Raw genomic sequence first — 16,164 nt, 5'->3', positions numbered from 1 at the left:
AAAAAAAAAAAAAAAAAAAAAAAACTATCAAATTCGTGTGTATTTTCCCCAATTTACAATTATAAAAAATAAGGCTGTTAGTTGGAGATCCAAGAGACCGTTCCAGTCAAGGCGCCATCCACAGGACACATGGCATCCGTGGAGCTCTCGTCAATGGCGCTTCGCCGCCTTCTTCCGATCGCCGCCGTTGCCGTTCCCGTTGCGACGCTTTTATTTCCTGTTTTTTATTTTGGCAGTGTACTAGTTTTTCTGGATTCGTCGATCTGAAGGCTCTTCCTCAAGACTGCTACGGCGGAGCAGACGATTGAACATGTCGAAACGAGGATCAGAATTGCTGCGGCGATGTATACGCCGCTCTTCACCAAATAGCACTCGCCGCTCAACCAGCCCGCACCGTATTGTTGCTGTCTACTCATACTCGTCGCCGCGCTCAGTAGCAATATCACCACGGTAAAGCTTGCCCTAGAACATCAAATCTCCTCTTGAATTACATTTTCGATTTGAATTGATTTTTCCGTTTCATGAATAATCAACTATTAGCAAATTCTTACAAATTTCTTTGAAGATTCTGAATCAGAAGAATGAATTATTAGCAAATTCTCAAGAGATTGAACATAAACATGAATGAGACTAGATGATAAGTTCTTGAAATTGAAGATTTATGACTATTGATTGGTGATTTGAATGACTTTTGGAAGGCTGATCAAACAGTTAAAACAAGAGAAATGAACCAAACCTACCAAGAAATAACAAGAAGAATTATGGCCAAAATTGATCTTCTAGGACGTTGTTGATCATTGCTTTTCTTCCCTCTTGAGTTCAAACTGCAACTTGTGCAGAACAAAACATTTCCAATAACTTGAGCAATAACCAAACACGCCAATGCTGCAACTCCATATCTAAATGCTTGACTTTCTGGCAAATAGCACAGTTTCCCATCCAATCTGAGATCTTTGGTCTACAAAAAAAAGAGGGAAAAGTTAGCTAAAAACCAAGTTCTTAATGAACAAACACACACTTGTGCGATGAATTCTATACCTTTGTTCTGTGTAATTCTGCAGCTATACACGACACAATGGCGACGAGTGCGAAGGAGACGACAATCGAGAGGCTTAAGGCGTAGACGAAACGGCGTTTTTCCATGGCGGGGTGTGGTGTTATGAGGAGAATGAATATAAAACACAGGAAAAGGCGTAGCTTCGATGTGACTAAAGAGGAAATTGGGAGCTCTTAAGGGGCTTTTCTATTTTGTGTGTGTGTGTGTAGGATTGCTTGTTGCTTTTGTGTTAGTTGTTGAAATTGTTCTTTCAAGAGGCTTTTTTTTTTTTTTTTTTTTTTTTTAGTTGCTTGGAATGAGAGTTACCAGTTTATTTGAGAACAACCTGTATGGAAAATTTGAAAGAATTGTATTTAATTTTCTTTAATAATTTCTTTTTTGGGAATTAATTTGACTTAGAGTTCAATTTAGTTAAATTATATTCAATAATTGCAGGCTATTTCCAATTAGGATTGGGGATATTTGCATGTGAATGAATGGAGGAAAATTCCAAGTTTTACATTGGATTTGTAAACTAATTTATGGCAGCAGGAGTGATTAACATTATTATTTAGACTCGTTCTAATTATTTGAGTGGTTAATTTTTTTTAACGATTATTTGTTCATTTTTTTTTTCATAAAAGTAAATTTTAATAAATAAAAGTTTGTCATCACTAGCATTGTCTTCTGAAGTTGTCATCACTAGCATTGTCTTCTTTGAAGTTTTCTTCAAGGTGTTTAAAACGAACTTGTTAGGATGAGGTTTACACGTTCTTGTAAAAATAATGAATAGTTTAAAAAGATATATTTGAAGAAAATTTAAAGTTCTTCGGATTACTCTTAAAGTGCTCTAGCTTCTAATTCAATCAAAATGGTATCTAAAAATCTTGGTCTATTGTTCGTTTATAGCAAAAAAGTTCGTGTAAAGATTGTGGACATTTGATATCCGGTAAAAAACTTGGTCTATATTACTTTTAATGTTTAATTCAAATCTTAATTTATGAACCAATTAGAAATCAATAACTTTTATTATACACTTTCTAACAAATGAGTCGTCAAATACATGAAGAATTAGAGATTAGACAAAAGAGATTCTTACTCCACTTTTTTTTTATGCACGTAGCCATCACTCAAGTGATATAATGAGTTCGAATCTCTTCACTCAAATTCATTAGACAATAGCTCCATAGATGCCACTCTCTATTATTGTTGAGTAAAGAATACCAAGATGAGTGTTCTCCTATTCCGACTTCCAGAGCTTCCGGTAGCACAGCCGAGATAGCGATGGGTTCTTTGCCCTTGCAGAGATGGAGCGACAGAAGTTTTGAGAATTCAAGACAAGGTCACGACGAGATGAGCCATTTTATCATCACTTAAGTGAAAGTGCAGTGTATGCAGTATGCAACTGAGGCATCATAACATACCAGTGAACTTGAACCTTGTTCCTACTTGACCGGATCAAGGAACGAAAGATAATAAAAATTTGATATCTTTTTTCATACTATTATAAGACGAATAATTATTTAGAGCGGCTGTCACAATGAAAAATAGTATTCGTTATCGACCATCACGCTATATTAACTAATTAAGTAAGTATTTATCGATTGGAATAAGATTCTAACAACCGGTCTCGAACTTTCAAATTATTTCTATTTAGTCTCTATAAAATGTTTGTAATGGGAAGGAATTCCATTAATAGTAGGGAATTAGCGGTTCAAGTTTGGTATTTAACTTTACAACAATATTAAGCTCATCCAAACGATTTTTTATTTTTATTTATTTATTTATTTAGTTTAATTTTCAGAACTTAAATGCCTTGCAACCAGGAAAAGTAGAGATACCAAAACCTTTCCCTCCAAATTAAAATTCGAATTCTGCCAAAAAGATAAATAAAAAACAATAATTAAATAGCTCAATACAAAAGCAGAGTCAAATTACCTCATAATTTCAAGAAATTCGCCGCCGGATGTTGCCGGCCGCTTCATCAATCGGCAATCTCCGACCACCAAATGCCCCCGAAACTGATCTCCAACGCAAAGCGCCGCACTCATCCGCTCATTTGGTTCGCTGCCGTTCTCTGTACTCTGGTTTCGATCGCCGTCATAATCGCCGGTGTCGGCGTCTTCATTGGCTACCTAGTGATCCACCCTAGGATTCCGACGATCAGTGTCATCGGCGCTCATCTTGATAACTTCCAGAACGAAATCGCCGGCCGCCTCGAGGTTCAGTTAACGATCCTCGTCGAGGCGGAGAATGATAACGCGAAAGCGCATGCGAGTTTCTCCGATACGAGTTTGTTCCTGAGTTTTCTAGGGCTAAACATCGCTGAGCTTGTAGCCGATCCATTCGATGTGAGGAAGAACGGCTCTGTCCAGTTCCATTACGCCGTGAATTCGATTATGATTCCTTTGAATCCAGAGCAGATGGAGGAAGTCGATTTCGCGTTGAAGACGGATCTGATCCAGTTCGATTTGAATGGGAACACGAGAGTTCAATGGCGAGTTGGATTGTTTGGATCCGTGAAATTTGTATGCCAAATTCATTGCGGGCTTAAATTTCATCGTTCCTGTGAATGTTTGCTGAATCCACCACACCTAAATGGTGTGAAAGTTATCTTATTTATAATCAAATAAATTACAAGGATATGGAAATAGTAATAAATGGAAATAACAATAAATGGAAAGATACCTATGGTAATAAGGCAAATGTTAGATATTTGCCTTATAATAAAATATCAAATATAATATATATGGTAAACTATAATTTATTACTAAATATCCTTAACACCCCACCGCAAGCTGAACGTCGGATTTGAACGAACGTGAAGCTTGAATCTGAAAAATTGAAAGTGGTTGAGAAACACTTTTCGTGAAGATGTCAACAACCTGGTTCAGAGGAGGAGTAAAGAAACACTTTCTTGGCCATCGAAAATTGCAGAGGGATCGCCGCTCAGCGGCGATGCTGCCTTGGCTTCGACGAGAATATGTCTACCCATAAACAGGAATTGTCGCTTAGCGACGATGTTACCTTGGCTCTGGTGAGAATATGTCTAACCCCAAGAAGTAGAAGGGGAAACCTAGAGAAAGGGACAAAGACAATGTTGAAGCCGGAAGAGTCGCCACATTGGGCGAAGGAGCCAATTTTGGCAAAAAGGGCAGCCGGAAGAGTCGCCACATTGGGGCGAAGGAGCCAATTTTGGCGAGAAGGGCGGCAGCAACTTGGTTGGCGAAGATGCCAGTGCGGCGCCTAGATTCCAAAGGTGAATCTCTGCAAAAGGTCGATAGGCTTATCGAGATTCTGTATATTTTCGAAGAGAAATGCTGATGAAGATCCTAAGATTAGGGTTTCTGTGAAGGATGAAGGATAAAGGAAAAATTGAGAAGAGAATGAAAGAGACTATGTTTGAAAAATGTAAGGTTGTATGTACAGAGTATGGTGAAGGATGATTTGGAGGTCAATAGGGTGGAGCCGAAGAGTAATTAATCGGCTCCGCCTGCGGTAGCCATGAAGACTGCTCCTGCGGCGTCAAAGGCAACAGGGGTGGTGGAGAAGAACAGTAGAAGATTTCAAAAGCCATTGAAAAGAAAGGATTTGGGGTTGTTAAACCGAAGGGGCTCTGATACCATGTGAATGTTTGCTGAATCCACCACACCTAAATGGTGTGAAAGTTATCTTATTTATAATCAAATAAATTACAAGGATATGGAAATAGTAATAAATGGAAATAACAATAAATGGAAAGATACCTATGGTAATAAGGCAAATGTTAGATATTTGCCTTATAATAAAATATCAAATATAATATATATGGTAAACTATAATTTATTACTAAATATCCTTAACAGTTCCAATGGAACGTACTTGATTTCGCCTTGTAGTTCTCGAGCGAAATGATTTCTCTGTTCTTGGGATAGTTTTAGTACAGAACAATTTCATTCCATTTCTTGGAAAATTAGACGATTCATAGTGCGTATTGAGAATTTTTGTTAGATTTAGATTAGCGAAATTGAGTTATATAATTTGTAAAATTATTTGAGTTATCTCGGATTTGAATTTAGTTAATATTAAATTAAATGGTTGTTTTTAGTGACATTATTTATATTTTTTATCGAAATTATAATGTCCTAATCAGTCGAATATAACGACAAAGTGAATAATTTTGTTGTATTAAAAGAAAAAAAATAATGGAGTATAATTATTAATAGACCCAATAATTAAATTTACAAAGAATAATTGAGATGATTTTATTAATGAACTAATTAAAAAAAAAATCCCAGCTTGATTTTGTTGCCTACGATTGGATGCTACAGACTGTAAATTCATAATGATTTTATTCAATTTTAATGCCATTATTGAATAATTAGTGGAAACTTTTTGTAAAATATTTTTTTAAAAAAAGTATTGATTTTCAGGACCTATATTTAGCATTTAAAAAATGGGTAAAATATGCTGTCAAAAGTTTTAATTTGTAGGGTAAATTTATAGCACTAGTTATTCTTATACTTTAAAATTTTCAATTTTACCCTTTAAATCTTTAATTATTTACTAGATTAATATAATAAATAATTTACAATATATGCATGGATGGCATAAGGCATGAATCTAACAAATTGACAAAACCAGCTAATTGACTCATTGATCTTTATATTGGCTCGATTTTCTTGAATATAAATTTAAAAAATAATTCGATGAATTTAGCTTTAGGTTGATATGGAGTAGTTTTGTGGGCGATTTTATAGATATGTTTAAAAGATTTGATTTTGACATTGGTATCAAGAATAAAATATTAGAAAGACAGAAAGCTAATTCGAGCATGCTCGGGATAGGACACTACTATCTCAAAAGTCCGTAATTTTATCTTCACTTCATAATTACCGAACTAATATATATATATATATATATATATTAAAGGAGGTCAAATATGTTGTGCCGCTAGGCTAAAAAGGCAAATTAGAGCAGCGGCCATTGCCCCTAAACCAACGAACAAATGCGGTCCCCTAATATTGGAAAGGATAAAAAGTTTACATCAAAATCCAGTTTTATTATATTCCCTTTTCTAGGTTCGTTCTTTTAATTATATTCATAATTTAAATACTTTTTGTTGATGGAGGACGGTACGTCTTATTTAATTATGTGATACTCAAAATAAATGAGGGATATATGAATAAACCAAGATCATATTCGAATGAGAGCAATTATGAGAATAAAATGACTAACAAAGTCTTGAATTGAAAGTCATTATCTATATTAACTATGTGCATCTTTTTTTAAGATATATTTAATATAAACTTAAGAATAATTTAGACTATTATTATTTAAATACTCGGTTTTTTTTTAATTAAAAAATCTTTTTTTATTGATAATTAACAATAATTTAGATATTAAATTTATAATTCAACCAATAATTTGAAAGGTAAGATTTGCTAGAAGATTTTGGAGCCGGGAAGAAATAAGGTCACAGGCTCTCCTCTGTTCCATAATATAGTGTAGCGACGATCATTGAGTGCGGGTGGACCCTCCAATGTTTCAGCCTATCACAGCCGTTAGATTGACGCGGCTTCTCAGTTGGCGGTAGACACGTGTCCTCATCGTCTTCGATTCTGGTTGCTATAAAGGCCCCTGAACCGGCCATGATTCTCCTCGCTCTGCATAGGGTTTAATCTCCGTCCTCTCTCTCTGTTTGCCTCTCCTTTCCGTCGCCTTAATCTTCCGCGGGCAATTTCTCGGCGTTGTTTCTTCTCAGTTATAACACCGGCGGTCTCTAATTCGCTTGGTGCAGGTCGGGAACTGCTTCGCTCTGGTGTGCGTTTGCCGACGGCCGGCATCTCCTCATCTTCTTTTTCTGTTTTTCTCTGCTTCTATTTCTTTTACTTTTTGCTTCATTTCTCTTGCCGCCGTGTGGTTAAGCTTGTTCGGGAAATGTTTGGGCGAATTGGATCCCGCCTTGCATCAACTGAATCGGAAACCGTGGTGAAGATTGCTTGGATTCTTACCTTCCTACAGATCTCAGGTACGGAGTTTCTCTTACTTTCGAGAGAGAACGAGTTAATTTAATTGTTCGCATTTTTCATGATTGGAGTTGTAGAGCTTTGTTGCTAGTTTCGATTTCTCTCCATGACTGAAATAATAACCGGTTTGAAAATTACTTAATAGATCTGGTCTGTGCTCTGAATCTTGTTTAATTATCTTTCTTCCTTTTTCGTCCGCTTTCGGAGTTGACTACTGAAGAGCTTTAGCTGTGTTTCGAATTGAGGCTAATGTTTGTATATCATAGAGCCAGATTTATTGTCGTTGAAGTTATTTGGTTTCTGTTTATTGCTTCCATCCATGAAACACAATGACAGATGTTACCTCTAATTTTCAACATAAAACTCCGATTCAACTCCGTATGGAATAACGGAACTGTTAGAACTTTGTGTATCATAGAGCCAGATTTATTATCGTTGAAGGTATTTGGTTTCAGTTTATTGCTTCCATCCATGGAACACAATGAGAGATGCTACTTCTAATTTTGACATAAAACTTCGATTCGAATCCGTATAGAATAACGGAACTGTTAGAACCTTATACTTCATATTCTGCTCCTGCTAAAAAATCTAAGGTCAAAGAAAAAAAAAGAGAGAGAGAGACAGAGATGACAATAATCTTTGAACTGCTGTTTACCTTGTAATAGTGTTTGGTCCAATTAATTGATCTGTTTGCTGAGTACGTTTTCCGCGAATGATGAGTTTGACAAAAAGGCGACCTGTTTGTAAGTTGTATTCTTCTGGTAATTCTTGTATGACTGTAGAATTCCCCGCCAAACCAGGTTTCCTGAAATTTTGTGCCCTTCGTTTGAATAGTGCAGAGTAGAACAAGAATAATGAAACTAGTATTCCGGAAAAGAGGGGATTTGTTTTCATTTGTCGGTTTATGGGCCCTCTGGCTCCATCATTCCATGATAATAGCCTATGAAAATGGAGACATTCCGATTCCTTCCGTTCGGAAATTAAGTAGAAGTGAACTGATTGTGTTTCATTGTAATAGGAAATAGCCAGTAGGTTTTGTGGTTGGTAGGTGGTTCACCATAAAAGCTAAAATTGCTTGTTATTAAATTATTTTTTAAGATTGTAATACCTTTTTTAAATTGTTCTTCGTCTCATTTTTACTAAGAAACCATTCAGGCGTATGTAACTTTTTGTTCTTGTGTTTTTTTGCTTTTTCTAGGTATATTATTAAAATGATAGTTGAATTAGTTAAAATTATATTTCAAAGGCATTTGAATGCCTCCTTCTACATGAACTCAAAATAGGGTTGAGATAAATTTTAATAGATTTAAACTCAACTTTCCTATTAAATCAAACATTGGACTTCAAAGTTAAAGCTATTTTGGATAGTACAAATTTAATATTTTTAATTTTCAACTTTAGGCATATGTTGCTGGTCATTATGGAAAAAACAAACCGTTGTCACTTGTATAAAAGCTTATCTTGTGAAAAGAAGACCTAACTATTGTGTTACTTATGTCTAGATAATATACTTTTCCGAGCATCTTTGCCTAATTGTCAATGTTGCTTTTTCTCCTCTCCCAGCTTTTAACTAGCTGCCACGTAGCTTATAGGAGCTGGATTTGAACTTTTGGTTTCTTTGTAACATTAATGACAACCATAAATTCATTAGGTTTTGTAATTGGCTTTCGTTTATTTTTGGTATGGGTCATGGTTAGCATATTCTGCATTATTTATCTAATTATTTTTAGGCTATGCAAGTTGAAAGGGATTGACCAAAAGAAAGTCATATTAGGTTTATTAATTTAATTTGCATATGTCATATTAATCTTTGAATTTTAAAATATGTCTAAGATGTATTTTGCATTTAGGTGGTGTCTAATCAATTTTTAAACTTTAAAGAATGTTATTTAATCTCTAAACTTTTAGTTGTGTTCAATAAATTTTTTGAATTTGTCTCAATTTTTTTCTAACCTAAATTTTTTTAAAACTTATAGTTTTATTAAACATAAAATTGATTTTTTTCCTTTTAAAACATAATTTTATATTGAGACGGTTTTTTAATTTTAAAATATAGACTTATTTGATATTTTGATAAAGTTTATTCTTAAAATCATTAAAAGCAGAAGCATGAATTGTTTCTAAAACATCTATTGTTGCAGAGCAAAAACATTATAATTATTTTGACGCTTGTGACGAATGATTTGTGATTCCATTAATTTGACTTGATTGTTGTAGTAGTAGTTTGTTTGTTTTTAGGGCCAAATAGATTTTTGATTCTTGAAGTTTGAAGGTAGCAGCATGTAGGTCAATTATTTTTGAAAATTTAAAATAAACACTTTTGATACTGAAATTTTAAAGTTCCTGCCCCTCCTTCCTCTTTTCTTCTGGTTGTGGTTGTTGCCCGGACTGCCTTCGAAGTTATCCACTTGTGATGTCTCACATTAGTTAGAGAGGAGAACAAAACACCCTTTATAAAAGTGTAGAAACCTTTCTTTAAAAGACGCATTATAAAGCCTCCAGGGGAACCCGAAAAGAAAAGCCTAAAAAGTACAATATCTGTTAGTGGTGGATCTGAATCGTTATACCACTACACGGAACATTTTTTTTTTCCTACATAAATATATTTGTAGTACTTTTCCCCTCTCTTTATCTTTTCCCTTTACCTTCTCTCTAAGCTTTTCTTTCTTCCTAAGATTTCATCCCTGTAACTTACTCTCTCTTTAATTACTTTTTACTACATTTATTTCTCTACGAAGCATAAATTTCTACCCATTTTTATACCCCATAAATTTCCCTCTATCTTTTGTTTCCCTTTCCATTGAGCATTTCTCTTAAAAATATTTCTCTCTAACTGCTGCAAACATTAAAAATAAATAAATAAACATTACCAAACATGATTTCACTTCATTATTTACTATAAGCTAAGAAATCAAAATGTGTTGTTTTTAATTAATTAACTGGAAAAAAAATACAATTTAACAAAATGATAAAAATGTTAGGGAGAGAACTTCGAGCCCTTCGGCCGTTCAATAACAGCTCTCTCCCCAGGATTAGTATATAATGTTAATTATAGTTTATGCCTAAAAGAATCGGTAAACACCATGGCAATTTTAACTGTAAAAAAACTGATTCTCTCCATTGTAGTGAGTGAGAGTGTCCAAGATTTCTAAAGAGAGAAGATAAAGAGTTCTTTACCCCAACCACGAGATTTTTCTTCCTGTTTTTTCTCTTAAAACTTGGAAAAATGTTTATTAAATCTTAAGAATTTTCTGGATAGTAAGGTTTTTAACTTTCAATTTTATGTCTAAGAGATCCTTTGATCTATTCAACATTTCTAAAATTAAAGAATCTATTGCACATAAAATTGAAATATTTAAGATCTTATTTGGAACAAATAACAATTTTATGTCTAATAGATCAGTTAACTTTTAAATATGTCAAGAATTTATTGAAAATTTAGAGGCTTATTAGACCATTTTTCAAATTTAAAAGATATATTACTCCCGAACCTAAAAGTGTACAAATCTGGGAGACAAATGAAGGGAAGATTTTAGTCCACGTTGACTCCAAAGTCATTACCTATTCTTAAAAACCCTCATGAAAGAAAAATGATCTTATATTTCATAGGTCTCTCTACCTTAAACATCGACTCTCATCCATAAGCTTGAAGGTTAACCAAAACTTCTAGAGAGAGAAGTTGAAGACATCAACCACAAAGCTTAAGGGATTTCTTTTTCCTTTTTTTCTGGACAGATATAAATGGGGTTGAAGTTTGAAGCCATGATATATATTTTAAACCAACTAAATTTTCCCAGCTGAACGGTCACTAACAAACTCTAATGGGTTCATCATTCAAAGGCAGCAACTTAAAAAACGACGCATAGAAGATGAAATTTACAATCACTATGCTCTTTACGAGGTTTGAGATGACAATAATTTACCTGAACATGTCTAGAACGGTAGCTACAGTTTGCAATCCATGTATGAGTAAGAATTTTGCACTTCAACAGGGCACCAAATCGTCTACTATCTCGCCTGCAAAAGATTGTTAAAATGGTAACAGCCAAACAAATATTATGAATCCAAGTGCCATATATCTTCAAGGTTAAGCAAATAACTTGAAGGAAGAAGTATACTATCAGTCTATTCAATGGTTAGATATGGATAATAATAAATAAGTTAAAAGATCATTATAATAAGTTGGTAAAAGGGTTAGACTGTTAATATAACATAAGAAGAATTAATATTGTAGAAATAATAAATCAAAATATCATTATAATAAGACAGAAAGTAAAACACGTGAAATACTAGTATTATCTCAATCAACACAAGAATAATGGCAATAAACTATTACTGAAAAAATAAAAAAGAAAATAAGCAAACTACAAATCTCGATTAATAGTACCTGTTTTGAAATATGATATTTGCAACTATTCTTCAAAAATTATTTTAAAAGATAAGCCTGCCCACTCAACTTTTTCGTGATAAAACAAACAAAGGCCTGTTTGAATTGTACTATAAAGAATTATGCATTATGAACTAAAGGGTCTGTTTGTATGTGTGTACTTTATTTTATATATATATATATATATAAAGGGAGAGAGAAAGAGAGAGAGATATAGTTATATATATGGATAGATATAGGTATCCATTTATAATTTCCTGATGCATCAACCCATTACCCTAAGATAAGGACAAACAAATTAAATACTTACCATGCATGCACTTAATGAAGTAGTCCAGCTCCGGAAAGCAAGCCGCTCCTTGAATCAAATCAGCAGGCTGCTGACGATATGCAAAGAAAGAGAAACGATGGCGATCAGGGTCATTCCTCGGTTTTGCCATATCAATAATTCTCATATGTCCTTCTCTGTCATAGCACGAAAGGGAATTTTCACCGGCTACAGCTAAGCCTCGATCCCAAGCAGAATTTAAAATCTGTAGACGAGGCATGGAAATTTCCCTTTAAAGGCATTCATAAGGGAGAAGGAACACAATAATAGAGAACAGAAACAGTTAAATTTCAACATGTTAATGGTTACTAATTCACACTAGATGTCGAGAAATAAAGAAATTGTTTTGAGACCAGTTCTCTGTCATTGCTTTCAAATCTGGTGCAAGAAAATTTTGAACAAACGACAGGTACACTTAATATTATTGATCATACTGAACTCATCACAATCAAGGCATTAATCAATGGCCAGAAAAATCATAGCGAAGGCACCCATAGAAGCTCAATGGTGCAAAGAAAAAGGCAAAAGATACTACAAAAGTTCATCACCTGCCAACTCAAACTTTCTGGATCAGCCAATGCATCATCCACTTCCTGACCAGTAACTGGCATGCCAGAGCATACGAGTTTGACTATTACAGAGTGTTTCTTCAGAACATCTAAAACAGGGGAGTAACCATCTTGGTTAGAGGGGTTATAAAACCCAGCTGTGAGCTCTGCCGCATGACTAGAAGTTTTGTACCACCAATAAACTGCAGGAATCTGTGTTAACAAAAATATGCATTTAACTGATTCCGCAATAAGTCCATGACTGGATGCCTTACGATTGATTGATAGAGACATGAAACATATCAGAAGCTGAACTCATGAAGCGAGGACCAAAGTTGGAAAATGAGTAACAGGATGCTGATTGTCTTAAAGAAGTTGTACCCATGATTGAAGATTAACTATGCAAGTAGGGAGTACAGATACGATGGTTGTACCGAGAAAAAAAAAGTATGCATGGGAATCAAAAATACAGCCGTTGTTCTACTGGAATTTTCATCCCTATAAAACATACAATGATAGTTGAGAGACATGATTATATACTCATGCTTGCTCAATATATTGACCTAGGCTTCGTCAAATGGAATGCAACAAACTTGGATAGGTGGGCGAATAATGGAGAAGACAATAGAGGAGAGACAGGACGAGAGATATGGGGGTTTTATCATAGTGTGACCCTCTAGATTCAACTCTCGAACCTCAAAAGCTCCAAGATACTAATAGACTCGTTTCCCCAGTTGGAAAATTCTGAACACTACTAGACTCTTTACTTCCCTCTTTTTCATAGCGGAATATATATTACACCCAAATCCTCTTTGCCACTTCCGATATAGACCCCCATTATTCTCTCTGTTAGTTCAGTGTCTTATACCCATAATGCCGATAAAATATAACACTCTACACTTCCTTTCTCACATAAAGTATATGTAACGTACAAGGGTTGAGTCCTAGGCTCCTAACATGTCTTACAAGTTACAACCAGGTATTGTGTATGTCACGCCCCATAACCAGAATTTGAAATCCGGATTCGGCACTTAATGACCCCAACATTCCCATGCATTCTTTGTGACATGGTCACATTACTTACTCCTCACTTCTAAGAGTAAAAACTATCCCTACAGACCAACAGAAGTCCTTCCAACATGTTTTGTCCTTACTAATATGCATTTTAAGAAAATTCTCAAAAGATCACCCATCGTAGAATTGCTCCAAGCAAAACATGTTTGACTATGGAGTTCGCACTTTGTTGGTATAGGTAGTGACTTTTAATTCTTTTAAGCTTTTCTTAACTATCCTATTCTAAGAATCGCTCTCATTCGAATGTGGTCTTCAGTTCGTTCATGTACCCCTCTTTTATTCAAGTGTCACATGCCCACCAACTGCGGGACAAACCACAACTCACTAGGAAAGGTACCGCTCTGATACCATTTGTAATGCACCATGTTTAGGATTCGGAATCCAGATCCGGGCATGAGGCATCAAAGTGTACCCATGAGAAGGAAGACTATTTAATGCAAGTCCCACTAACAAAGAAAAACCTACATTCAAACAAATCCCGAAGAAAATAATGTGCTCCAAGAAGCACATCTGGTCACGATGCTAATTAAAAATAAGTTCTCAATGAGAAGGTGACTTGTCAATGGCCTGATGGTGGAAAATTTCAAGAAGAATTAATCACCCAAAGAGCAAGGGACAAATTCATGATAAGGCAATCATTACGATAATTCACTAGCAACGGAAAAAACTTGCACAAAGCTAAGGTTGACCAGTGAGATGAACACTAACACTCACATACCTTAACGATAAATTTTGTTTCCTCAAAGACAAGGCTTGCAAGAGACAAAACATTATCTACATGATCTATCAGCATCTGCGCATACCATTGGAGGAAAAAGCGCCCGTAGTAACTATCATAATCACCTCGTTCACAGAAGAACCCTGATTCATGTGGTCTAGAATTGTATTGTCCAGAATTATCAGGTCCTCTAGCCCAGAATGAGTGACCACGAAGCCCAGCAGCTTTGCGCAGACTCTGTTGTAGATACTTATCATAACACTGCACATCAAATTTGCCAAAGTTAACAATCAGCTATCCAATGGTCCCAAATTATTCCACTTGGTCTTACAAGATGATGGGCCATTATGGTCCATTTTTATGTGTAGGTTCATTACTTTCAAGCAGAACTTTCAAGGTCTCATATAGCATGACAATTGTTGTCTATACTACATGCTGATAGAACCCTCCTGACATATGAAACACAATACTCAATGAATACTAAGAATGGGAGATTATCAATATGATGAAGAGAATGTTTAAGAGATACCTGAAACTCACCAATACCAGGATAGCTCCATCCAATTCTTTTTGAGAAAGAAGGATATTTTAGTTCTCCAGATACCCCCAGTCCTACTTCAATAGCAGAGACAAAACCCTCAGCAAACAAATCATTGAACTCAGTATGAAAGCTTCGCATGAAGTCAAAATAGACCTATAAATATTTAAGATTCCGTTAGGTACATAAATCCAGGTTATAATAGGGGTGATAATATAAAAGTATCTCATGGCCAGAACTGGAAAGAAAATTGCATCATAGGCATATAGAATTCATCAAAGTAAAATAAAACATTAGATATATAAGGTTATCACAGTTTGACACCCTATAAGTTGCAGTGTTATAGCACACAAAATGCTTCATCACCTCCATGCCAGTTCTTCCTCTTAAAACTCGCTCTTTGTCAATGCCCCAAGATAGACAATCCTCATTCCTCCTTCCTTCACGATCTGTAAAGAATATATCGGGGTTTTCCTTCCCTATCTCCAAAACCCATTGTGGGAGGTTGATATATGCATCACCAGATTCAGTTCCCTCACATGCATGGAATGCCATCACAACCTTTTGAAAAAACATTTCCAAAAGTGATTAGACAATTGTTAGGAAATAAAGACAATTAACCATGGTTGTTTTATGAGCTTTAGACAATAATCATTAATCACAAATGCTCCTAAAGCAGGCTATGCATTTTCATGATCATGATCGCATCTCAGAGAAATACCTCTGAAACCCAAGGTTAACGGTGATTCTTATTTTAAATCCAAAATACATAACAGCAATTTGAGGACCGGTAAAACAAAAAGAGACTAAATGAGACAACAATCCAGATGGGTGCATAAGCAGCAAGTAAAGGCCATATTAGAATACTCAAAACGATCCTAAATATGACAAGAGTTTGTTCCCATCAAGATCAATGCAATGATATAGCCTTTTGCAACTAATTGGCCAATCAATAAATTGGGTTCTCTGGAAATGTAAAAATCATGACGAAGTAGATAACATAAACAATTTATGTTGGTGATAAAATAAACAAAGGGAAACTCCTTAAGGACTTATCTATAGCATATATACCGATGGGTTTCTTCTACTTCTACTTTCATTTAGATTTCACATGATTTGACCTACATACAAATGGAGCCATACGTGCAGCTCCTCATTGGGAAGTTACCTGCAATTTCAGCTTGAATTCTCGTATGATGTTAAAAAGGTCTCTATAGCCAGACCACACATACTTCTGTGGGTTCCAAGCTTCTATGATACCCCACCAACAATCCACAATAACACCATCAACATTTAGTGCTTTCAAATGACTTAACTCCTGTCTAACGCCATCGGGATCAATCAATAGACAGAAGTTGTTTATAAAACCAATCTGGCATGAAAATTTGGAATACATTAGCGATTAAAATTTTGACAAAGTGAAAACGACATAGAAGGTAAATCTGAAGGAAAAAAAAGAGTAGAAATGATTAATACGCAAAAAAAAAAAAAAAAAAAAAAAAAAAAAAAAAAAAAAAAAAAAAAAAA

At 34.9% G+C, this 16,164-nt stretch overlaps 3 protein-coding genes and 2 long non-coding RNA genes across 8 annotated transcripts in view; 3 read left to right on the top strand and 2 right to left on the bottom strand.

The window, feature by feature from the left end:
• Positions 1-52: 52 nt before the first annotated feature.
• LOC111446908 lies at positions 53-1,427 on the top strand. Its single transcript, XR_002711167.1, has 2 exons — positions 53-450; positions 1,062-1,427. It is a non-coding gene; the product is annotated as an uncharacterized LOC111446908 (long non-coding RNA).
• LOC111446907 lies at positions 222-1,163 on the bottom strand. The gene is made up of 3 exons (XM_023085830.1): positions 1,039-1,163; positions 741-958; positions 222-462 (listed from the first exon to the last, which is right to left on the bottom strand). Exons 1-3 carry the CDS (start codon positions 1,141-1,143, stop codon positions 225-227), a joined length of 561 nt encoding a protein of 186 aa, XP_022941598.1. The 5' UTR covers positions 1,144-1,163; the 3' UTR covers positions 222-224.
• Positions 1,428-2,975: 1,548 nt separating the features above from the next.
• On the top strand, positions 2,976-5,117 carry LOC111447688. The gene is made up of 2 exons (XM_023086972.1): positions 2,976-3,598; positions 4,882-5,117. Exons 1-2 carry the CDS (start codon positions 3,046-3,048, stop codon positions 4,899-4,901), a joined length of 573 nt encoding a protein of 190 aa, XP_022942740.1. The 5' UTR covers positions 2,976-3,045; the 3' UTR covers positions 4,902-5,117.
• A 1,437-nt stretch (positions 5,118-6,554) lies between these two features.
• LOC111446944 lies at positions 6,555-7,776 on the top strand. The gene is made up of 2 exons (XR_002711179.1): positions 6,555-6,815; positions 6,944-7,776. It is a non-coding gene; the product is annotated as an uncharacterized LOC111446944 (long non-coding RNA).
• A 3,038-nt stretch (positions 7,777-10,814) lies between these two features.
• LOC111447906 (beta-amylase 8-like) overlaps positions 10,815-16,164 on the bottom strand; it is an 8,214-nt gene continuing 2,864 nt past the window's right edge. For 3 of the 4 annotated variants that reach the window (XM_023087282.1, XM_023087283.1, XM_023087285.1), the window contains 7 exons: positions 15,806-16,009; positions 15,004-15,198; positions 14,629-14,793; positions 14,100-14,360; positions 12,308-12,520; positions 11,742-11,964; positions 10,815-11,061 (listed from right to left, as the gene is read on the bottom strand). In XM_023087282.1, coding sequence (XP_022943050.1) covers positions 11,030-11,061; positions 11,742-11,964; positions 12,308-12,520; positions 14,100-14,360; positions 14,629-14,793; positions 15,004-15,198; positions 15,806-16,009 — 1,293 coding nt within the window. In that variant the 3' untranslated portion in view covers positions 10,815-11,029. The remainder of the gene's footprint in view (positions 11,062-11,741; positions 11,965-12,307; positions 12,521-14,099; positions 14,361-14,628; positions 14,794-15,003; positions 15,199-15,805; positions 16,010-16,164) is intronic. The other variant, XM_023087286.1, reaches the window with a different exon arrangement.

The sequence above is a fragment of the Cucurbita moschata genome, unplaced genomic scaffold, assembly GCF_002738365.1.
Source record: "Cucurbita moschata cultivar Rifu unplaced genomic scaffold, Cmos_1.0 Cmo_Scf00009, whole genome shotgun sequence".
In the NCBI taxonomy this organism is placed as follows: domain Eukaryota; kingdom Viridiplantae; phylum Streptophyta; class Magnoliopsida; order Cucurbitales; family Cucurbitaceae; genus Cucurbita; species Cucurbita moschata.
This window is presented reverse-complemented; position numbering and strand designations above follow the sequence as displayed.